General features: G+C 40.3%; 1 protein-coding gene across 1 annotated transcript in view; it reads left to right on the top strand.

Annotated features, from left to right (window-relative positions):
- Pspc1 (paraspeckle component 1) overlaps positions 1 to 24,897 on the top strand; it is a 71,960-nt gene that overhangs the window by 6,490 nt on the left and 40,573 nt on the right. Inside the window, exons 2-4 of the mRNA XM_004854893.3 lie at positions 4,067 to 4,368; positions 18,466 to 18,561; positions 20,454 to 20,650. Coding sequence (XP_004854950.1) covers positions 4,067 to 4,368; positions 18,466 to 18,561; positions 20,454 to 20,650 — 595 coding nt within the window. The remainder of the gene's footprint in view (positions 1 to 4,066; positions 4,369 to 18,465; positions 18,562 to 20,453; positions 20,651 to 24,897) is intronic.

Raw genomic sequence — 24,897 nt, 5'->3', positions numbered from 1 at the left:
TTTTATTGGTGCATTGTAGGTATACAACACAATTACATTTCTCATTGGGAATTGTACCTTTACATAATGCATCTTGGTTCTTATTTTTTCCCCATTCCTAGCCCTCCCTTCATTTTTGTTGATTTTAGCTTTAATTGATTTTTCAGATACTTCAGTACATTTAGAACAGTGGTTCTCAAACAAGATGTTTTGCTCTTCAGAAGACTTTTGACAATATCTAGAGAGATTTATGGACTAATGGCTATGTCTGGATGCAGTTTTGATTATCAGACCTGCAGGAGGGGTGGTTCTACCAGGAATGCTGCTTAACAGTCCCATAACAAGAGTTATATGGCCCATTAGATCGATGATGCTGAGGCTGTGAACGATCCTGGTTTAGAACCATTTAAAAGTGAAAAGTATAACATTTTATTTATTGGTGCTGAGGATTGAACTGAGGGCATCGCACTTACCAAGCACAGATGTATGTAACTACTACTGAGTTACATACCTCTAGCCCTTTTAGTTTTATTTATTTTTATTTTATTTTATTTTTGAAGTACTGGGAATTGAACCCAGGGCCTTGCATATACTAGACATGTGCTCTTCCACTGAGCTCCATCCATACCTGTGTGCCTACCTGTCTGCTGGCCCGCCCTCGCTCCCTCTCCACTTTCCCCTTCCCCTTTCCCCCTCTCCCTCGTCCCCTCCTCTCCCCCTTCTGCCTTCCCTCCTCTCTCCTCTTCCTTCCTCCCTCCCTCCCTTTCTGTCTCTGTCTCTGTCTCTGTCTCTTGGGGAGGTTTCACTGAATTGAATCTCCTGCCTAGGCTGATCTTGAGCCTCCTGTCTCAGCCTCTCAAGTTTTTGGGAATATAGGCATGTGCCACTGTGCCATACTTCAGAATTTATTTTTTTTAGGTTATTTCAAATTTATGCATCATGAAATGCACATTTGCTTTTTCTTTTTGCAATGCTGGGAATTGAGCCCAGGGCCTTGGTGAATGCTAGAAAACTGCTCCACCACTTAGCTACATCACCGGCCAAAAAAGGCACAGATTTTAAGTGTACTGGTTAGTGAGCATTCACAGATGTATACATTTGTTTCATTTAAACTCCTGTAAAAATATAGAGCATTATTATTATTGCTCCATGTAATTTCTTCTTCTCAGTTCTACCTGATGGTGTTTTCTTATTTTGTTTTTTTGTGTGTGTTTGTTTGTTTCCGGAACTGAGGATCAAACTCAGGACCTTGTGCTTGCAGGGCAGGCACAGTGCCACTGAGCTCAATTCCCAGCCTCTGATCCATTCCGAAAGTGTCCCTTTCGGAGTGTGACATATCAGTTAACATACTATCTGTTTGTTTATTTAGTTTTGAGACAGAGTGTAGTTATGTAGTTCAGACTGGCCTTGAACTCACTATGTAGACCAGGTGGGCCTCCAGCTGGAGTCCATCCTCCTGCCTCAGCTTCCCCAGTGTTGGTATTTCAGGCATGTGCTACCATGCTCAGCCTCCTGACTGTTTTTAGTCATTAAACTTTTTGCTGCTACTAATGTTAAGTAAGGATAAAAAACATCGTGACTGTTCTAGATATCTCTGAAAAGGTTAATTTCCATTTGATTTTGTAAAAAGAATTCTGTAGATAGGTACGGTATTTGGGTAAGGGCATAACTTCAAGCTGTTGTGAATCCCCGCCCCCAGTACCGAGAATCAAACTCAGGGCCTTGCACTTGCTAGGCGGGCGCTGTGCCACTGATACACATCTCTGGCCCTTGTTGGGCACATTTTACAGATTGAATAAATAGCTTTTGTGAAGCCAGGCACTACGGCTCACACCTGTAATTCTAGCTACTTAGGAGGCTGAGACAGGATCAAAAGTTTAAGGCCAGGGCAACCCACTTTCCAGTCCCCCTTCTAGCTCTCAGACGGAAGCTATCTATCTTTCTCTCAGTAAAATTTTCCTGCTCTTATCCTCCACTGTTCTTACAATTCATTCTTTGATTTTAGAGAACACAAACTCTCGTTTCAGATATGTAGCAGGTTTGGGAGTTATAGCTATTCCCCTATATCACTAGCATTACTCACCCAAGTGGATAAGAAACCAGAAGAGATACTCACTTTCAGATGCTCTACTCATTCACCGTAGCTGGCTGTCGTGTCTCTTGTCGCTGTCTCTGTCTGTCTGTCTGTCTCTCTTCCCCTTTTCCCCACCCTCAAGTAAATTGTCTTCTTTTAAAACAAAACGGGAAAAGGGACCTAAGGGGGACAGATGACTCCCCTGTGGTAAGGAGTAATTATTTTCAAGGACAACTGAGAACAGTCACAGAAAACTGTTGCCAAGTGTCACAGAAAATGCCAGCTGGCTGCAAAGAACTGTGGAGGGCACATTGGAAAACCTGCAAGTGAAAACAAAATACGTGGCATAGCCTTAGAAAACAAAGTATAGGCCTTGCCAAAATACAGATTTCAAAGTACCCCTCCCTCCCCTGTGAGGATTCAAAGAATGAGTGTTAGGCAGGTAGTCACAGCCGTTAGTGGTCCTGAGGGACAAAGGGATGGGCTTGGGGATGGGAGTCCAGAAAAGAAGTTTAAAAAAGAGAAAGTTTAGGGCCAGTCCTGGCAACTTAGTAAGACCCTGTTTGAAAATAAAACATTAAAGTTTGGGGATTATAGCTCAGTGGTAGAGCACCACTGGATCAGTCCCCTGTATTGGGGGTGGAGGGGGCTTGAGAGGAAACAGCTTTCGTAACATTAAGACATTTTTAAGATACTGTTTGTATTCTTCTTACATAAGCATGTAAAGCCTCTCTTCAGTACTTGGAAAGCCTGCAGCACAATGAAAAAGAACATAGCTTTATTCAATTTACCAGTTTGTTATTTATTGTCTTAGATCCCTGTATTCTATACAGCAGTCAACACTCTCTTCCCCCTAATCAAACCTGGGCCTTGCTCATTCTAGACAAGTGGTCTATCACTGAGTTATTCTCCATCCCTATTCTATATCAGTGTTGAATTCTTGAAGTAGAAAGGAACTCTCGCATGGTTTTAGCAGTGAACATGTTGTCTAGTTTATAAGTGCTTATATCACTTGTTTCTTGCAGTAGTGGAGAGAACTGTTACAGTTTATGAATGTGTGCACTTGCTCTTCTCCATGTGATGGTAAAGGATCTGCAACCCATGCAGGTATTTCAGGAGATGATTAACAGGACCTAATAGTTTTTACAGGTAATATAAGAGAAGAATTACATAAAAAGGAAAAGAGATTTTTCTGTCTGTGAAGAGGTAGATGTTTTGTTAAAATACTTTTTTTTTTTGGTACCAGGGATCGAACTCGGACCTTGCATTTGCGAGGCAGGTGGCGGCACTATTGAGCTAAATCCCTGGCCCTTTTTTTTTGAAACAAAGTCTCACTGTGTAGTTTAGTCTGGTTTTGAACTCACTGTGTACCCTAGGCTGGTCCCAAACTCAAGTAGTCCTCCTGCCTTGGCCTCCTGAGTACTGGGATCAGTGTGCAGCACCATGTCCAGCAAGATACCAGTACTAAAAACATAGAAGATATAAAAAAATTACTCTTTGGGCTGGGGATTTAGCTCAGTGGCACTGCACCTGCCTTGCAAGAGCAAGGTCCTGAGTTCATTTCTCGATAACAAAAAAAAAAAAAGATTACTCTTTCCGTGATAGTTTCTACTAATTGTCACTTGATCTCAAAAAATAATTGTTTTAATATGGGGGAGGTTTTTTTTTTTTGTACTGGGGATCAAACTCGGGACCTTGCGCTTGCGAGGCAGGCGCCGGAACCACTGAGCTAAATCCCCGGCCCTTTATATGGGGGAGGTTTTAAAAAGATACTGCTTTGGTATTTAATAGCTAGTAAAAAATTTAACAGCATAACCTGTTGGATCTTTTTTATTTAAAATGTTTGTAAATATCTTTGATTAGCTAATAGAAAGCACAATACCAAAGTTAAAAGAAAAACAAAATGACCTGATCATTCATTTCTGAAACCTGCCTAGTTCTCCCTAGAAGCAAACCACTATTTTGATTTTTGTTTTGTTACTGTCTAAAAAGTGATTTTTTTCTCCTAAAAAGGAATCCAGAACACTGGCTGAAATTGCAAAAGCAGAACTGGATGGCACCATTTTGAAGAGCAGACCCCTGCGAATTCGCTTTGCTACACATGGAGCAGCTCTAACTGTCAAGAACCTTTCTCCTGTTGTTTCCAATGAGCTTCTAGAGCAAGCATTTTCCCAGTTTGGTCCAGTAGAGAAAGCCGTTGTGGTTGTGGATGATCGTGGTAGAGCTACCGGAAAAGGTTTTGTAGAATTTGCAGCAAAACCTCCTGCACGAAAGGCTCTGGAGAGATGTGGTGATGGGGCGTTCTTGCTAACAACGTAAGTTTTTAATGTTTTTCTTTGGTCTCGTTACATATGGGCTTCTCTTTGTTTTGGAATTCTGTCCTTCCTTACAGTTCATACTGTCTTGGCATATGGTAAGTAGGTGTTGAGTGAATATTCAGTGACTGTGATTAAAGTTTTTGAGACAGTCTTGCTCTGTAATTCAGGCTGGCCTTGAATTTTTGTTTGTTGTTCACATGGAGTTAGGAGGCATATAAAGTAACCCTTTAAGAAATTTGAAGCCTGGTGTTTGATACATTTGTGTAATCCTAGCACTCCAGAGGCTGAGTCAGGAGAATTGTGGATTCAGGGCTGGCCTGGACTCCAGAATGAGACCCCATCTCAAAGAAAAAGGTGTGGGCTGGGGATTTAGCTCAGTGTTTCTGCCATCTGCCTCACAAGCATAAGGTCCCGAGTTCGATCTCCGCTGACAACAACAAAAAAGATGTGGCACATGCCTCTAATTCAGGTACTCTGGGAGGCTGAAGCAGGAGGATCATAAATTCAAGCCCGGGCAGTTTAGTGACTGAGCAACAACCCCAGCTTGTTTGTTTTGCTGCTAGGGATTGAAACCACGGCCTTACACATACCACATTCATAGCCCTCCTCCCCCTTTTTTTTTGGTACCAGAGATCGAACTCGGGACCTTGCCGCTTGCACAGGCACCAGAACCACTGAGCCAAACTCCTGGCCCCATAGCCCCCCTTTTTTTGTAACAGTGTCTCACTACGTGGTTCAGTTCAGGCTGGCCTTGAACTGGCGATGATCCTCCTGCCTCGGCCTCCTATATGCTGGGATTACAAGTGTGTGCCACCATGCCTGGCACTATTTTTTATTTTGAGACAGGATCTCGCTAAGTTGCTACTTTGCCCTTACTAGCCTTGCACTTGGATTTGCGATCCTTCTGCCTCAGGCCTCCACAGTGCCTGGATTGTGGCCTGTAGCACTAGGCACCACTAAAAGATTTTATATTTTACAATATTCATTGAAAATATGATTCTTCCCTTTTTACCAAAATTAGAACTCTAGAGAAAAATAGAGTTGGGAAGTAGCTCAGTGATAGAGCGCTTGCCTGATGTGCATCAGGCCCTGGGTTTATTTCCCAGAACTGCCACAAAATAAAAAGTCTGTATTTTTTTGTTTTATTGATTATATGTCTGTCTTAAACTTTGAAATCAGGTAGTATAGATCATCCAAATTTTCCTTCCTTCCTTCCTTTCTGTTTTTTTTTTCTCTTAGTACTAGAGATTGAACACGAAATCTTTGTATGGATTACATCCCCAGCTATATTTCTTTTGAAAGAGGGTATTGGTAAATTGCTTAGCTTAGGTTGTCCTAGAACGTGGTATCCTCCTCAGAGGATGCCAGGACTCCTAAATAGCAAGAGTGATATGTGTGTGCCATTTCACCCAACTCAGTGTCTGTCTGTCTTCTTTTCTTTTCCTGTATATACTGTTGGTTTTTTGGTACCAGGACTCGAACTCAGGACCTTACACTTTCAAGGCAGGTGTGGCACCACTGAGCTAAATCCCCAGCCTTGCCTTCTCTTCTTTCTCTCTTTCTCTTTTTCTTTCTTGTTCATTTTTGGTTTTTTGTTTGTTTGTATTGGTACTGGAGATCGAACTTGACCTTGTGCTTTAGAGGCAGGCGGTGGAACCACTGAGCTAAATCCCTGCCCCTCATTTTTGTTTTTGAAGGCAAGGTCTTTGATATGTGCAGTTAAGGCTAGCCTTGAACTCACTGTGTAGCCAAGGCTCGCTTCAAATTTGGAGAGATCCACTTGTCTCAGCCTCCCGAGTGCTGGGATTACAGGTTTGCACCACCACGCCTGGCTTGTTTTTTGGTTGGGTTTTTTTTTTTTTTTTGTACCGGGGATCAAACTCAGGACCTTACATTTGCGGGGCAGGCGGAGGCACCACTGAGCTAAAGCCCTGGCCCTTTTTTTGTGTGTTTTGAGACAGATTCTTGCTAAATCAATGAGTCTTGAGTCCAATTTGCAGTCCTCCTGCCTCAGCCTCCCAAGTAGCTGAGATTACATTCATGTACCATAATGACTGGCTTTAATTTTTTTTTGTTTGTGTGTGTACTAGTGATTGAACTGAGGACCTCATGCATTCTAGGCAAACGCTTTACCACTGAGCTACATATCCAGAGTGAAGTTTTAAAAATATTATTAAAGATTCTGCATAGTATTTCTTTATAGCTAAGCCAGATTTAACTGTTCCTCTGTTATTAAGCATTTAGGTGTTTCCCTTTTTTTGCTGTAATAAGTAAATTGATAATAAACATAATGATATGTAATGTTCAGTAATTCTTGGTTTTCTAGTTATAGATTTTTGTTTTTTTAAACAGGCATAAATAATTCACCTTATTTTTCTGTATAAAAATACCATATAGTAGCCACAGCTGAAGCCTGGGTCCTCTGTTTAAAGCCTCTGGTATTCATCTTTGTGAGATGGTGAAGTCATGATAGGATGACATGGTTTACATGGTCTTTTCCCAGAGATTAGGGATTAAGGGTGAGACAGCTGTAGGTCTTAGGGATAGCATCATGGATGGCCTTGGTGAAGTTACCTGGGGAGGCAGTACAGCCCCTGGCCAAAGTGTTAGCAGTTGTTGATAGTGTCCTTGCTGGCAGCTTCTTGGACACAGGGGCTCAGATGATCCAGTTCCTCCTGGGGATGAGACACACCAGCAGAGTCAAGCAGACAGCAGCTCCTCACCTTGTAAGGGACAGGACAGGTTTGCTGATGTTATTTCTTACGTAGTCTTGCCACATAGCAACAATGGAGAGTTTGCTTGGCCAGGATTATGACTTCCTACGTGGTGATGGCCACCATCTTGGAGCACTTAACACTAACATAACCGGGCTGGTCTCGTGTGTGACAGATGCCTTGAACCTGGTCATCTAGCCCTGAGGGTCTGCTTTTGTATGGGCATAGTGTTCAAAATATCACCCTTGAGGCACATCTGGAAAAAAATGAGTAATTTTCAACTACTTGATAGGCAAGGAGAAGAGATAACTTTTTAGGAACTTGATCTTCGTGTCCTTGCCCAAGCTACCCAATCTGGTGGAGGGGATCTCTAGGAGCTCTGTACCCCTGGCTCCCAGGTAAAAATTTATTTCAGAATTTCATTGACAGAAGGTTTTAAATTGTTTCGTTTTAAACTGACTGAATTTTGGTAACCTAAATTTGTTGGAAAGTCAAGAATTCAGGAGTCCAAATTAATTGTAAATGTAACTTCAAAGAAAACTTTTTGACTTAATAAATTATACATGAGCAGTGTCTTAGGACATGTTTGCTGCTATTGCAGAGAACCATAGAGTGGCTGGCTTATAAACAACAAAAATTTTTCACAATTTAAGTGACTGAAAAGCCCAGCATTAAGGTGCCAGTGTCTAGTGAGCACCCACTTTCTGATTCATAGGCAGGCTGATTCTCATGTTTCTTTACTGGCAGAATGGATGAGGGACCTCTGGGTTTCTTTGGTAAGGGTACTGATCCCATTCATGGGAACTCCTGATCTAAAGAGCTAAGTACTTTTCAGAGGACCAGTTACAGTACTATTATATGAAGGATTAGGTTTCTGTGTGAAGTTATTTTTCTCTTTGTTTGTTTTGAGTTCAGGTGCTGGACTCAGTCTTCCTACTTCAGTCTCTATAGGTGTGTACTATCATGCTTGCCTCAATATATGAATTTTTATTTAGGTTTTGTTTTGTTTTTTTGAGACAAGATCTCGGTATGTAGTTCAGGCTGGCCTTGGACTCACTAGGTAGCCCAGGCTGCCCTGGAACTCATGTGGATCTTTTTATCTCAGTCTCCTGAGTGCTCAAAATATGAATTTTAAAGGGATGCAGACATTAAGCCTGTAGCAAGAGGTAACCTCTTTAACCTCTTTTTTTTTTTTTAACCTCTTTTGTATTATAACTTATTTTAATGTGACTCAGTCTTTTTACTGTTTGCTAATGTTTTTTTTTTTTTTTTAATTTTTGGTGGTAGTGGGGATTGAATGTAGGGCCTCAGCACTGAGCTATATCCTCAACCCTTTTTTTAAAAAAAATTTGTTTTATTTTGAGACAGGGTCCTTCTGAGTTGTTAAGTTGCCCAGGTTGGGCTGGATCTTTTCATCCTCTTGCCTCAGACTCTCAGCATACTGGGATTACAGGTGTGTGCTACCACATCTGGCTGCTCCTTTCATTTTTATTGTTTTTGGAAGAAAGATAATTATTTCCCATACCAGTTCTTTCTACCTCATTCATTTTTATCTGTGGGTGTATTTATTTATTTGAAACCATCTTACTTTGTAGTTCAGGCTGGCCTTGAACTCACTGTTGTAGCCCAGGCTGGCATCCACCTTGTGGTAATCATCCTGCCTGCTGCAGCCTCCTTAGTGCTGGGATTATAGGCATGAGCCACGATGCCTGGCTTGGTTCTTTGAGATGGGGGTCTCTCTATGTAGCCCAGGCTGGTCTCGAACTCTCAGAGATCCTCCTGCCTCAACATCCTGAATTCTGGGATGGCACATGGGCACCAACATACTTGCCTTGTTTTGTTTTTTTGAGACAGGGTCTTAGTATATAGTTTAAACTGCCCTTGAAGGCCAGGGATTTAGCTCAGTGGTTTCACCGCCTGCCGTGCAAGCCCAAGGACCTGAGTTTGATCCCCGGTATCAAAAAAAAAAAAAAGCAAGTAAACTGCCCTTGAACTCACTACATAGCCCAGGCTGGCCTTGAACTTATAGTGATCCTCCTGCTTTCGCCTCTGGAGTGCTGGGATTATAGGTGTGCACCCCATGCCTGGCTACCAGTTCTCTTTCTGACTCCATGTTGTGTTTCCGTGTCTTCTGATTCAGCAAAGATGTGGCTTTGACAATTTTAAATTTGGGGGCGGGGGGGGGGGCGGGTTGTACCGGAGATCGGACTCGGGACCTTACACTTGTGAGGCAGGCAGCGGAACCACTGAGCTAAATCCTTAGCCCCTGACAATTTTTAATATTGATAGCTAGATATTTAAATATTTTTAATTAATACAGATAAATTGAAACTTAAATGTTTTTTGTATCAGCAAAGATTTAAAAATACATGTAGAAGGGGCTGGGGATTTAGCTCAGTGGTTCTGCCACCTGCCCTGCAAGCGCAAGGACCCGAGTTTGATCCCCAGTACCAAAAAAAAATACATGTAGAAAAAGCAGGGTTCAGTAATGTTCACCTGTAGTTCCAGATAATTTGGGAGGCAGAAGCAGGAAGATTGCTTAAGCCCAGGAATTCAGGGATATCCTGGAGAACATAGCAAGATAGTCTTTTATTTAACAACAAACAAAAATATCACAGTGAATGACAGTGATGCTACATGAAATTTTCTATTTTGTGTTTGGAAGGGACTTAGTAGGTATTAAAACCTTAAGATTCCTTGGCTCAGAATAAAAAATATTTTACGTAAGTAATTTCACTTAAATGTTGGAGCGTCACTTTATTTCTGATTTAACAATTCTAATAATGTTTTGGACAAATGAATAGAGGGTTGATGAGGGAATAAAAAATACTGTGAATTTTTACAGTTATTTCCCAAAGAATATTACAGATTTATTTTTCTCTGCTAGAGATTCAGTTCATGGGCTCATACATGCTAGGCAAAGTGCTTTACATTGAGCTACATCTTTGGTCCAATAATTTTTTTTTTCTTTTTTAAAGGAAGATAACAGATGTAAAGTACACTAGTGGCTGCGGGAGATTCAGGATAGGAGAAATAGGGAGTTAACTGCTAACGGATTCAGGGTTTCTTTCTTGGACAATGAAAATATGAAACACAACTGTTCTATAATTAGATTTTGTTGATGGTTTTACATAATAAAAACCAGTGATTTGTACCTTTACAAGGATGAATTTTATGGTCATCAGCTATACCTCAGTAATAAAAACAAAACTAAGCAAACTGCCTTTATTACAACAGGGCATTCCTCTATGTAAAGATGCTGGGGACTCTTAGGGGTATATTCTGTGTGGCTGCACATCAGACCACTGAGACACAGCCCCAGCCCCTGCTTGCTTTCTTGTTTGCTTGCCTCTTTTCCTATCTGTCCCTGGCGTTTCTACTGGTGATTGAATCCCAGGGCTTTGCACTCAGTGAGCTATATCTCCAGCCCTTTTTTTAATTTGTTTTTTATTTTGAGAAAGGGTCTTGTTAAGCTTCCCAGGCTGGGCTTAAACTTGTAAAACCCCTTGCCTCAGCCTCCCAGAGTGATCAGATGATAGGTGTGTGCCACTGTGGCATGAGCCACCGTGCCTCCTTTTCCTATGAATGAGACTTCAGTTTAACAAGTGAAATGACAAGAGGATACAAAGGTGGTATTGTTCCACGTGTTCCAAATAGTGTGTTAGAAATGAACTAGTTAGAAAAAAAGAGGAATGAAACATGCGCAAACCTCAGTGGAAGTTATATTTGATTAGTGTGTTCACAGATGTAGCAAACAGGGGCTCCCAAGACTGCCTCCAGGCTTGGTAGATTAGTATAGTGCCTCAGCAGATTTCAGCATCTACATAGCACTCCCTGTAAGATTTATTACAGTGAAAGGACACAGAGCAGTATCAGCAAAGGGAAAAGTTGTATGGGTGTAGTCTGGATGAAGCTAGTGCAGTCTCCAAGAGTCCTTTTCCTTTGGAGTCGTGCTCAGTATTCCTAAATCGTCCAACAAGAAGAAGGTGAGATAGTAGATATGGTTGTTCTGCCGAGCTGGGGAAATTCATCTCAGTGCATATATACGGGGTTAGTCATGTTTACCAGAAGTTTATGCTTCCAAAAGGAAACAGTTCCAAAAGATTTAATCATGGGCCGGGGATTTAGCTCAGTGGTTTCACCACCCACTGTGCAAGCGCAAGGACCCGAGTTCTATCCCTGGTATCAAAAAAAAAAAAAGAGAGATTTAATCACACTGTGCTAATAGTTCAAGCACAGAAGACCAGCCTGATGAGGTAGGCCAATGGGATGGCAGTCACAGGTCTTTTTAATTCTTTCTGCTCACAAGTGATCTATTATTTGTGTACTTTTTCATTTATACTCTTGTTTCAAAGGGATCGCTTTTTATTTATCACTTATCTTTCTATTTAAGAGGTTATTCCTAGACTTTTTTTTTTTTTTGGTACCAAGTTTCCAACTCGGGTCCTTGCACTTGTGGGACAGGTGGTGGAACCTCTGAGCTAGATCCCCGGCCCTATTCCTAGACTTTTAAAAAAACTTCCTTGTGCTGGGCATGGTAGCACATGCCTATGATCCCAGGATTTGTGAGACTGAGGCAGGAGGATAGCTGTGAGTTTGAGGCCAGTCTGGGCAGTCTGGGCTGCATAGTAAATTCAAGGCCAGTCTGAGCTACATGCAAGACTCTGCCTTAAAAAACAACCAACCCCTCCCCACAAACACTTCCTTTATTAGTAACAGTGCTGTAATAATTTCTTTTAATCTACAAAAACTTGATGGTGGTTGAAATGTGAATAGCTACTTTTCTGAGAAAGCAACTTTTAACTGTTGGTATACCATCATTATCAATGGGATCCAGTTTTAGTTTTTTACTTTCTTTTCTGAGCATTTTTAATTACTTGTAAGGACCAGTATTTTCTACTTATTTTGTACAGGTCTGCAAAAGAAAAACAACAAACAAATCAGAGCAACTTTTTTATTTTTCTCTCCTGGCTATTTATTTATTGGGTGGGTGGTTATAGACAGGGTCTCGCTGTGTAGTTCAGGTTGTCCTTGTGTTATTGGGTAACTCCTTTTGGAGGGCTCGGAACTTTTTTTTTTTGGTACCACGGATCGAACTCAGGACCTTGTGCTTGCCAGGCAGGCACAACGTCACTGAGCTAAATCCCTGGCTCCATTAACTCCTTTAAAAAGTGGCTTGTCTCCTAAACGATACCGGGTTCTGGGTTGCTTCCCTGTTCTCTGAAGTTACATTTTAGGTTCTTCTTGTCTCAGATAAAGAATTGAACAAAACAAGTAAGCAGCCGGCAAGTTTATTCAAGAAAGTAAAAGTGAAGAATGGGGGAGAGGGCCGGGGATTTAGCCCAGTGGCACTGCACCTGCCTCTGGAGCACAAGGTCCTGAGTCCGATCCCTGGTACCAAAAAAAAAAAAAAAAAAAAAATGGAGAAACTGGCTCTGCAGAGCGAGTGTGGGCTGAGTAAGAGGAAAAAGCAAGCTAAAAGAACACCCTGGGTGGGGGGAGAACCCCCTGGAGAAAGCAGGGTGGGTTGTTGTGAGGAAAGCCATGCGAAGAAGTTCTTCTTGCCCTCAGTGTGTCCTTTTATGCTGTCAAAATCTCGAGGAAACCTGTTAGAACTACATATGGGTCCTGAGAGGCAGTACTAAGATCCCGAACCTCAGGCTGACATCAGGTCTAGGCCACTCTATTGAAAACTTCCAGAGAAGTTCAGGTGCAGGGCTTTGGGAACTGTTCTGCAAATATGTTCTGGGATCTTTGTAATTAACAGGTCAAGTCAGCTTTCCCAGGCAGCTTTGCCACCCCCGATCTCTTCTCTGACTTGAACTCACTGTGTATCCCAGGCTGGCCTGGAACTCACAGTGATTCTTCTGCCTCAGCTTCCCACCTGCTGGGAGTACAGGGGTGTGCCACCACACCTAGCATTGTATATGTGATTTTCTTTTTTCCCCTGTTAGGAAACATTTTGTTATTTTGGCAGACTTAAGACTTTCAATAATTCTTTTTTGATTTTTTGGTACCAGGGATCGAACTCAGGACCTTGTGCTTGTGAGGCAGGCGGTGGAACCACTGAGCTAAATCCCTGGCCCCTTTAGTAGTTCTTAATTATGTTACTATTAAAGTAAAACCATACAAAATGGTTCATAAGAATGATTCATGGTAAATTGTCATTGTTACATCATTTTGTTGTTGTTCTTGTTTTTTTGGTACGGGGGATCAAACTCGGGACCTAGCGCTTGCAAGGCAGGTGCCGGAACCACTGAGCTCAATCCCCAGCCCTTGTTGTTGCTTTTTACAGTGCATTTGCAAAGTATAGCATAATCTTTCTTGTAATGGGGGTTGAACCTGGGACGTTCACACTGAGCTACATCCACAGCCTTTTAAAAGCATTTTTAAGCCAGGTGTGGTGGTGCACACCTGTAAACCCAGCACTTGGGAAGTTGAGGCAGGAGGATTGCTGCAAGTTGGGGGCTAGCCTGCACTACAAAGTGAGACCCTGCCTCAAAAAAAATTTTGTGACAGGGTCTTGCTAAGTTGCTGTGGCTAGGTTCAAACTTGCTTGCCTCAGTTTCCCAGAGCATCTGCATCATCTTGTAAAGCCATCATGCTTTAGTTATGTACATAGCATCTTGTTCCACGATTTTATTCCTATAGAGATACTTGGACAAGAGTGGAAAGAAGTACCAAAGAAGTTAACTATATCTACAATTACACCAAATTTGGAAAAGTTAAATATATACCTGGTGGTATGATTTAAACAGTTATGGTACTTGCATATATCTGAAAAGGTGCTGTGTTATGTTGAATGAAACTGAATGTCTGAAACAAGCATATATAGGTGACTCATTCTATGAAAAAGTTTTTTGGTTTTTTTTTTTCTACCAGGGATCGAACTTGGGTCCTTGCACTTGCACAGCAGGCGGTGACACCACTGAGCTAAATCCCCGGCCCTGAAAAAGTATTTTTAACAGAAAGAGATTCTAAGAAGGTGTTAATGAACATGTATTTAGCAATCCTTCCAAATGGTAGGGTTTTCCGGGGTTTTCTTTTATAAAAGGTAAATGTTTAAACTTTTGTGGAGCGAAATATTTCTCAAGTTGATAACCAGACTTAGTGATTGATTTGCTGCCAAAATGGAAAGATTTTTTTATTTTTTATTTTATCCCATTCCCCCCCTCAAGCCCCCTCCCCTCCCTATGTACTTTGTTTTCACTTTTTCTTCTATTTTCACTTTTCTTCTTATCCCTTCCTTCCTGAGAAAGATATTTTTGAACATCGTGGTTGATTGATTTGTTTCCATTTAATCTTTTTTTAAAAAATTGTGTGTGTGTGTGCGTGCGCGCGTGTTTTTTGTTTTCTGAAACAGGGCCTTGATAGGTAGTTCAGGCTGGCCTTCAGCTCACTCACTATGTAGTCTAGGCTGGCCTCCTGCCTCAGCCTCCCCAGTGTGTGCCATTACAAGTGTGTGCCACCAGGCCTGATTTCTTTTTTGTTGTTATGGTATAGACTTCATATAGTATGTATCAGCATTTGTTAAAATGAATATAATAACTATACTAACTTAGGTGAGGATTTCAGAACTTCAGTACACCTACAAATGAAAACGATGGGTGAATGGGGCAGAGGTTGTAGCTCAGTGGTAGACTACTTGTCTAGAGTATGAGTCTTTGGGTTTGATCCCCAGCAGTGTAAACAGTTTTTAAAAATCATTATATCACCATGCACTAAACTAAAATCGAAATGGATTAATGGTCTAAGTATAAAAACACGCTCAACTGGCTGGAACAGAGGTTAGGTAGAACTCTTGAAGACATTGGGGTAGGAAAAGACTTTATGAACAAAACCTCATTTGCCCGGGAACTGGCACAAACAATCAACAAGTGGGATCTCTTCTTATTAAAAAGCTTCTGCAGAGCAAGAGAAACCACTGGCAGTGTGAAGAGACAACCCACAATCTGGGAAAAAATTTTCACCAGCGGTCCCTCAGACAAAGGTCTACTATCTAGAATCTGTAAAGAACTTAAAAAAAAAAAATCCCAATTTTAAAGACCCAATCCAAAAATGGGCATCTGAAATGAACAGACATTTCTCAAAGAAGGTAGAGATGGCAAATAAACATGAAAAAATGTTCAACATCACTGGTCATTCAAGAGATGCAAATGAAAACAACGCTGAGATTCCACCTCACTCCAGAAAGAATGGCTGCTATCATGAAATCAACCAATAACAAATGCTGGTGGGGCTGTGGGGAAAGAGGAACCCTGCTCCACTGCTGGTGGGAGTGTAGACTGGTGCAACCCCTGTGGAAATCAGTATGGAGATACCTCAAAGAACTAGGACCGGAAGTCCCATTTGACCCAGCTATTCCCCTGCTGGGGATCTTCCCCAAAGAATTAAAAGAATCATACCACAGTGATATACATGTTCATAGCAGCGCAGTTTGTAATAGCTAAAACTTGGAAGCAGCCCAAGTGCCCATCACCTGGAGACTGGATCAAGAAAATGTGATTTTTTTAATAAAATGGAGTACTACTCAGCCATCAAAAATGAGAAATTAGAGACATTTATTGCTAAATGAATGCACATTGAGGCAATACTCTCAAGTGAAATAAATAGGACACACATGTGTAAATACCGAATAGTTTCTCTAGCGGGAGAAACAGTGTAGGGACTAAAAGGTATAATAGATAATGTGAAATGGGAAGAAAAGGGGTGAAGGGGAAGTAGGAGGGGTAGGGGAAAGGAAAGAAGGGAATAGAATTAATATGAGAAAGTGAGAAAAAGGAACCAAAGTCTTTGTAAATAGGGAGGGATGGAGGGGTGGAAGGGAGGGCGGGGGAAGGGGGGGAAATAACCAAAAAAAAAAAAAAAGAAAGATACATGAGAAAATGGACAAAGGGAGGCTATAGGAGTGGTAGGTACAATGAAATCATAAATGTTCAATGTTTTAGAATATGTGTTCCCCCCCCGTACCAAAAAAAAAAACTCCCTAGAATATGTCCCAATATACAAAAATCAGATGGTACCATAAGTACTTCCCTTGTATATTACACATACCCATGTTCTCTAGTCTTTTTGTGTTACAAATGCGATGAAGGTGGTTGTTAACAGCTTTGCCCACTTGTTCATGTGCTTGTTTATTTGTAAGTGAGACTGGGTCTTAGGTAGTCTGTGCTAGCCTGGAATTTGCTGTGTAGCCCATGCTGGCCTTGGACTCAAAATTTTCCAGACTTAGCCTCCCTAGTTATGGAACTACAGGTGTGTACCACCATACTGGGCTCCATGTGTCTCTTGAGAAATAGAATTGCAGGAACAGTGATATAAACAGAGAGGCAGAGGAAAGTGTACATTTATATGTATATTTTTTACATTCCCTCCCCAAAGGTTCTACTTCCCTTCTCTAACATTTAAGAGTTATCTAATTATATATTAAAACATTGAACTATGTTTGAAGTACAGAAATAAGACAGGGTCTTACTATGTAGTTCAGGTTGGCATTGAACTCATTGTGTAGCCCAGGCAGGGCTCAAATTTGCAGTGATCCTCCTGCCTCAACCTCCCAAGTGTTGGGATTACAGGCTTGTGCTACCACACCTGGCCAAACATGACATTTTCCTGTTAACTTTATCATTTCCCTTGGCTGTATTTTTGTTTTGTTTTGTTTTTTGTTTTTGCTTTGTTTTATTGAGTCAGGGTCTCATTATGTAGTCTGGCTGGCCCTTCTGCCTTAGAGTCCCCAGTGCTGAGATTATAGGCGTGGGCCAGTACCCTTGGCTTCTTGGTTTCATACTGTTTTTGTTTTGTTTTTTGGTACAGGGGATCGAACCTTGCACTTGCGAGGCAGGCGGCAGCGCCATTGAGCTAAATCCTTTGCCCTTCATATTGTTAATCTTGTTAGTTTTCTGAGTAATTACGTTGTTCTGAGAGGCAAGTGATTTGCTTATGCTTAGTATGTTTCCTTTTTTGATACTTTCTTAATTTTCTTTGAGGGGCCGGGATGGCCTTGTGTTATTAAACAGATACCCTCTTTCTCTCTTTGTTGATTTGTGCTCATGTGTCGTTCTCTTTATCTGGTCCTATTACCATTCTGATGTTTGTTGTCCTGCCCTGGCTTCCGGTGGGTGAATGGTCCCTATGATGTATTGTCTTCATTTTGGTCCTCAGCCTCTTAGAAGTACCAAATCCCTAAGTCATTTCTTTTTGGGTTTACTCATTTTATCTGAGGTTTGTATAATCTCATTCTGCTTCCCCACAATATTCTGTACCTGTTTTCAATTCTTTTTCTCCCTAAAATGTGTCCACTACCTCAACAGTAATTTTTAAAAGTCATTTTATATCTTTTCTTCCAGTTAAGGATCTGAAATCTGTTAATCTCTGGATATTTATGTGGAAAGAAGCTTTTGGAGTCCATAATCTGTATCCCCCTTCTACCTCTTCTGAAGCATCACTGTTTTGAATAAAGTATAAATAGATTTTACTGTTGATTACATGGTGAAGAGCTGATAGCACAGAAAATTTTAATATCAGTATACCATCCGTTCTACTTAGCCCCTCACCTCCAGAAACTCTCCCTTCTTTCTGTTTTATTTAGGAAAACAGTGAAAAAAGGAGGATTTCTAGTCACATCTTTCATTATCTAGGATTTCTGGTCACATCTCCCTTGTCTCCCAAACTTGCTCATTGAATGTTCTTTCTCCTGTCTGCCTTCCTTCCCTTTTGCTTGGCTGATACCATGTAGGTTTCATTTTAGGCTTTAACATTTTTTAAGAAAGACTTCCAGACTATACTGGGAAAGTGGAAGGTGGGCGGAGATGGGTGATTCAGTTGTGGGGGTGAGGATGCTAGACCAAATACATAAGATATGAGTTAGGTATGCATTATTTGCTTTTGTTTGTTTATTTTTGGTAGCAATTGAACTCAGGGACTCAGGCTTGCCAGGCAGTCACTGCACTGCTGAGCTATGTCCCGGCCCTGTGTTTCTTTGTTTTTTTGAGACAGCGTCTCACAAAGTTCTGGCCTTGAACTCACTGTGTAGCCCAGACTGGCCTTGAAGTCTGGCAGTCTTCTGCCTCAGTCTCCCAGTTATTGGGATTATAGGCAAACGTTACCATGCCTGGCATATTGTTTTTATTATACTTGTAAAAAGTTAACTAAAAGTTGTAATTGATGATTTGAATACTTATCTGCTTTTGGTTTTGACATTTACTTGTGTTTGGGTCAGCAAATGTTTATTGATTGATTTTATGAGTAATATATTTCTAAGATACTTTTCTCAACTGAGACATTTTCCAAGTATGTATTTTTATTATAAAATGTTTCTAGAATAGTATTAATTCTATGCACCATATTAATACTTGTTAATGCCTTTATACCTGCTATATAGGACCCCTCGTCCTGTCATTGTGGAGCCTATGGAGCAGTTTGATGATGAAGATGGCTTGCCAGAGAAGCTAATGCAGAAAACTCAGCAATATCATAAGTAAGCTTTTGTTAATAAAGATATTTTAGATATTTGCTATTGGAGTGCTTATTGCATCATATTTGTTAATACATTACTGGATTATAAGGTATTCTGTCCTTATACTCTGGTTTATAGAATGGCCTGGTCTACTTGGAATGCTAATTTTTTTTAAGTAGTGGTAAAACATTAATTTTACTTAAAATAGTTTCTACTTTCATAATTTAACATACTTGGCAGAAAAAAATGAAATCTAGGTAATGTGGAAATACTCCTTTAGTTAATATACTTCATGTGTATTGTTATTTTAAAGGTTTTCAGTGGGTGGGAGCGGAGAGGTCCTAGTTAAATAAGGGAAAGAGTCTTCTTAGAGATTACAGAAAAAACCCATTTCCTGTTTTCACCAATTGCTTTTTAAATTTAGTATTATACAAATACATTTACATAGTTGCCTGGGTGTGAATATATTGCTTTTGTAAGTAGTCACTTGAGTGCCTTTGTGTCATGCCCTGTTGTGGTGCTGGCAGTGCAGTTGCGTAAGTGGTTTGATGCATCTGGAATTTAGAAGAGGGGTCTCAGCTAAAATTACCAATGTGTAATAGAAAGCTAAGTCACAAAGGCTGAACCTCGAGCCCTGGTATACTCCAGTGTGTTGAAGTTGGGCAGATCAGAAGGTATCCAAAAAGATTGAGGGAGCAGCCATGGAGTGGGGAGAACAACCAGCAATATGGCTGAGTCCTTGAGCAAGGGAAGAAGGGTCAGTAGTAAGCAGTAGGTTGTACTTCATAACCATTTTAATTTCTCTTGTAGCACCATTTTTCAACAACTTTTGTTTCATGTTCATTAGACTTTTTCTTCATTGCTTTATCATTACAAATATGAAATACAATATTCTTTTGGATTCAGGAATTAGATAACTAACTACAAAGGTGTTATAAGAAGTAAAATTTACAATAAATGCTCACCTTTTTTCTTTGTTTTTGTTTTTTTTTTAACCCAGTGCTGGGGCTTAAATCCCGGGCCTTCACACTTAGCTGTATCCCCATCCATCTTTTTACTTTGAGACAGGATCTCATTAAGTTGCCTGGGCTGGGCTCAAACTTGAGATCTTCTTGCTGGAGTTACAGGACCACACTACCATGCCTGGCTTACAATAGAAATTAAAAATAAATATTGTTGAGCCAGGCATGGTGGTGCATACCTGTAATCCCAGCACTGGAGAGCTGAGGCAGGAGGATCACTGTGAGTTTGAGGCCGACCTAGGCAAGTTAGTGACTTTAAGGCCAGCCTCAACTACATAGTGAGATCCTGTTTCACCCTCCCTCCAAAAAAAACCCCCAGTGTATATATTTTGAATATATCATGTGCCAGATACTGGGCTGTATACTTGAGGTACAACAGTTAATAGACATAGTTGATGTCCTCACTGAATTTATAGTTTAGCAAGGGAAATGTTAAATAAATAACAAGCATAGTAAGTTAGACCTTTATTTTTTGGCTCAGTCAGTTAACTTGGCACACAACAAATAAACAGAAGCTACTTTTATTATTTTAAAAAACATACTGTAATTTTGTTTAACTTAGGACACATTTGATTCATATTTTCTAGAGTCGCTTATGCAAAATAGTTGAGTGAAAACCAGGAAAGCCTCATTGGCAGTAGTAATAAGGGGAATGCAGTTTGTAGCATTAGATTTTGTAGGTTTGAATTGTTTCCATTACTTATTAGGGTAGTTGGGTGTATGTGAGAAATTCCTCAAAGTCAAGCAATGTTGCTATGAAATGAATCATCTGGCTGCCTGACAAAGAACCTTGAATAGGATAATTGCTCGATAAATGTAGCTGTTATATTATCTGTTGTCTTTGTTTACATTTTAAGCATACATGTCTGTATATTTTTAATGTAAATTTAGGGAAAGAGAACAGCCACCACGCTTTGCTCAACCTGGGACATTTGAATTTGAGTATGCATCTCGATGGAAGGCTCTTGATGAAATGGAAAAGCAGCAGCGTGAGCAGGTTGATAGAAACATCAGAGAAGCCAAAGAGAAACTGGAGGCAGAAATGGAAGCAGCTAGGCATGAACACCAGTTAATGCTAATGAGGCAAGGTAAAAACAGGCTTTCATACAGATGTAGTATGATTGTTTTCCCTTGAGGTTCATGTGTCTGACATATATTGCTACTTATCTAGGAATTTAGAGACAGTGTCAGAACTCAGCATATTAGAAATAAAATCTCCCTTTTCTGAAATAACTGAAAAAACAAGAATTCATTACATGTTGAATATATATTTACCTGTAATACAAGTTGAATATCAAGTACAGTTGAATATCAAAAATGCTTGGGACCAGAAGTGTTTCAGATTTTGAAGTTTGAGGTTTTGGTTTTTTGGATCCAGGATGCTCACTCACACATACATTTTACCTATATAAGTATTAGTATTAGAGGCATCATTTCTGACCTTTTTTTCCAGCTTTTTATACCTGTCTGTCTTTATTACTTGTTGTTATCACTGATCTTTTCCGTTAGTGTGATAGTTTTTTCTTAAAAATAATCATCTGATTACTGTGCTAGTTTTGTGTGTGTGCACGTGCATGTGCACTGGGATGTAACCCTGGGCCTTGGTATGCTAGGCAAGGGCTCTGCCTCTGAGCTCTACCCTTAGCCTTGCTTTCTACTTCACTCTTCTCTAGAGGTGAGAGCACCACAGATGTCTGCCTGGCTTTCTGTAGTAGCTTTTACTGCAGTCTGATGTTGGCCTTCTCTAAACTAGCCTGTGTTCTAGAGCTACTATTTTTAAATTTTTGTTATGTTCTTCTGTCTTTAAAGGTAAAGTACAGGGGTTTTTTTCTTTTCTTTTTTTAAGAGACTGAGTGCTTCTATATAATGTTGTGTGCTGCCGCACCCCCCCCCCCCCCCATAGGGTCTCACTGTGTAGCCCAGGGTGGCCTCAAACTCCTTTGTAATCCTCCTGCCTCTTGAATGCTAGGATTACAGGCATGTTCTGGCATGCCTGGCTACCAAGGTTTTTGTTTTTTTTAACACAGGATCTTGCTAAGTAGTTCAGACTGGCCTTGAACTTGTGATTCTCTTGGTTTATCCAAGTCCTGAGATTACTGGTACCACCCCACCTGGCTTTGTGGTGTTCGTTGTTTCTTTCTTTCTTTCTTTCTTTCTTTCTTTCTTTCTTTCTTTCTTTCTTTCTTTCTTTCTTTCTTTCTTTCTTTCTTTCTTTCTTTGTGGTGTTCGTTGTTTCTTTCTTTCTTTCTTTCTTTCTTTCTTTCTTTCTTTCTTTCTTTCTTTCTTTCTTTCTTTCTTTCTTTCTTTCTTTCCTTCCTTCCTTCCTTCCTTCCTTCCTTCCTTCCTTCTTTCTGGTTTTGAGTCTGGTTCTGGGACATGGTCTCACTAGGTAGTTCAGGCTGGCCTTGAACCTACTGTATAATCCAGTGGCCTGGCCTTGAACTCACAGAAATCCTCCTGTCTCAGCCTCCTGAGTGCTGGGATTACAGGCATGTGCTACTATGCTTTATAATTGATAAAATCTTTTAGTGTCTTTTTTTTTTTTTTTTCTTGTACTGGGGATTGAATTTGGGACCTTGTGCTTGTGAGGCAGGCCGCGGAACCACTGTGCTAAATCCCTGGCCCCACTCACTTCTAGTGTTAAGAGTTTTTATGGAGGATTCTGAAGTAAGCTTGAATTTTTATCATACTTGCTGTATTCTTTCTATTTGTATTAAAAATATATCTTCTTGTAGACTATAATATTTTAACTTTTCTAGGCAGGGATTTTAGCTCAGTGGGACCTTGCAAGGCAAGTGCAAGGTCCTGCGTTTGATCCCCACCCCCAAAATAAAAAAATATTTCAGCTTTTCCTTGACTAGATAAATCTGTATATTGAAAACATTTTTTTTTCTAGAAAGATTTGGTAGGTAAAAAGGTATATATTTGGTTTTTATGACAGGCACAATATTAAAGAAAATAGTTTCTCACAGTCTAGCAAATCTAAATGTGTTTATATTCCAAATTATGGCATGTAGTTTTGTATTCTATCATGACGTTTGTTAGATAAGTATTTAAAATATTTATTTGCTATAGTAATAGTCCTGTAGCTGATGTGTTCACGTATGTGGATGCCTTTAGATTACTCTTAAAAATTTCTTGGTGTGATTTCCTAGATCAAAGAATAAAAGTATGCCTCTAGTCAAGGTAGTCCCTATTTACCTGAGGGAAATATTGTTCCAAGGAAGCTTGAAACTAGGGATAGTAGTTAACAAATCCTACATAGGATGTGACTGAAAACCATGGAGAAAGTATAAATAAAAATGTATTATATTAAAAGACATTTTAGCATTAATCCCACTTTATATTTCTTCCTGCTTCAAACCTGCCCATTGTTCTTGCCACTTTCTGAACCAGTGCTGGAAGTCTTCTTTCATGAGCCCCTTTTAGGAGGTGTGATCGAAAATACAGTGAGTGGGGCCGGCCAGGGATTTAGCTCAGTGGTTCCACTGCCTACCTCACAAGCGCAAGGTCCTGAGTTTGATCCCCGGTCCCCCCCCCCCCCCCCCCGCCACCCAAAATACCGTGAGTGCTGCTGCTGAGCACAATCCAGAGGAGAGGCAAACTTGTAAAAACATTACACTGTGTCCTCATCCATTTTATTCATCTGATCTGGCACATTGACTTCTGGCTTTTCCTCAAAGTCAAAATGTTCATGAAATTTGAATCAGTTAAGGACATTAAGGCAGCCATGACAATGTAACTGAAGCTACTCATGGAAGAAGACTTGTAGAACTGCTTTAGTGTGTAGCAAGAATGATGGGGTAAGAGTGTTTAAAGCAGGAGGGAGTATTTTGAGGTGCATTAACACGTTAATGAGGGGGCTGTAATTTGTTTTGCTGCCAGACAGCTCTGATTTGAATGTGTTATATTTCTGCCAGCTTGAACCACGGGTGGTACATGCATGACTGTCCCATTGGATGTCTTGGGATAGTCATGAATTTGCCTCTGGTGGTTCCAGTTGGCAGTAAATGTTTTAATGGGAGCGTGTCTTTTACGGTACTGTTTTTAAATTTTTCAGTATTTGGGGGTGGGGGGTCTTCGAAACAGGGTCTTGCTATGTAGTTCAAGCTGGCCTTGAACTCACTATGTAGTCCAGGCTGGCCTCAAATTTGTGATCTTCCTGCCTCAGCCTTCAGAGTGCTGGGATTATAGGTGTGCTCCACCAAGCCCAGCCCCCTTCCTTTTGTTAATGAAAGCAGATTACATATTTCTGATCTTCAATACATTTCTCCAGCTAAAATTATGACCTGACAATTGTGTGGTTTTCAGTGTCTGCATAGTGGAAACATCTAGGGAACTTCGGAATTAAATACAGATGTTTAGTCCAAATCACTGGAGATGTTGTTAAAATTGGTCTGAGATAGTTAAGTATTTTTGCTACAAGCATGTGATCAGAATCACCAGGGTTCTGGCTTTGGTCCCAAAGCAAACCCTTCTGAGCAGAATCTCCCACAATGTGTGTTTTTATTTTTAAAGTTTCCTATTGAGTCTAATCAACCAGTTTGGGATATATTTCAGAAATATGTAGCTATGGTCGGGGATTTAGCTCAGTGGCGCTGTGCCTGCCTCACAATTAATTAATTTAAAAAATGAAACTTAATTGTTTAAAAAAATATGTAGCTATGAAAGATTTATCTGTGTATTCCTATTGAACTTTGTAATAGCTGGATGGTGGGGGTGAATTTATAATCTACTTGCTTTATTCCCTTGGTGTATTTTATGTACAGTTCAGTCTGTTTCTCATCTGTAAAATGGGATAATGTTTACGTTGTTAGGGATTTAATTGAGACAGTTTATGCTTATTGTAGGTATTTCAGATAACTTCATAAAATGATAATAAACAAAAATTGTGGATTCAGAGTATTTTAATACTTTAGTATGTTTAAATATATACACATACAATTTTATGATATTCCAGAGCTTTTTATTACATGCAAAATTTGTATACTACTTCTTAGATATGCAATACACATTTACCTTTATCTCCATCTGGAATCCCTGCTTTTTTGTTTTTGTGGTGCTAGGTATTGAATGCCTAGCCTTGTGTCTGTTGAATACCTGCTCTGTCACTGAGCTATACCCCAATCCCTGATCCCGTTTTTGATATACCAGGAATTGACGATAGTGGGAATGTCTTTTTGAAGGTTTAAAGCAGTCTTGTTAAACATTGAGGGGTGGGATGTTGTTTGGGTTTTATGCAGTGATCTGTTTTGTTATTTCTATATTCTTTCCTTCCTTCCTTCCGTCCTTCCTTTCTTTCTTTCTTTCTTTTATTTTTTTTAAGACAGGGTCT

This window comes from Heterocephalus glaber, unplaced genomic scaffold (assembly GCF_053883595.1).
Source record: "Heterocephalus glaber isolate CG9 unplaced genomic scaffold, H.glaber_assembly_v1.0 deba00001719, whole genome shotgun sequence".
Taxonomy (NCBI): domain Eukaryota; kingdom Metazoa; phylum Chordata; class Mammalia; order Rodentia; family Bathyergidae; genus Heterocephalus; species Heterocephalus glaber.
This window is presented reverse-complemented; position numbering and strand designations above follow the sequence as displayed.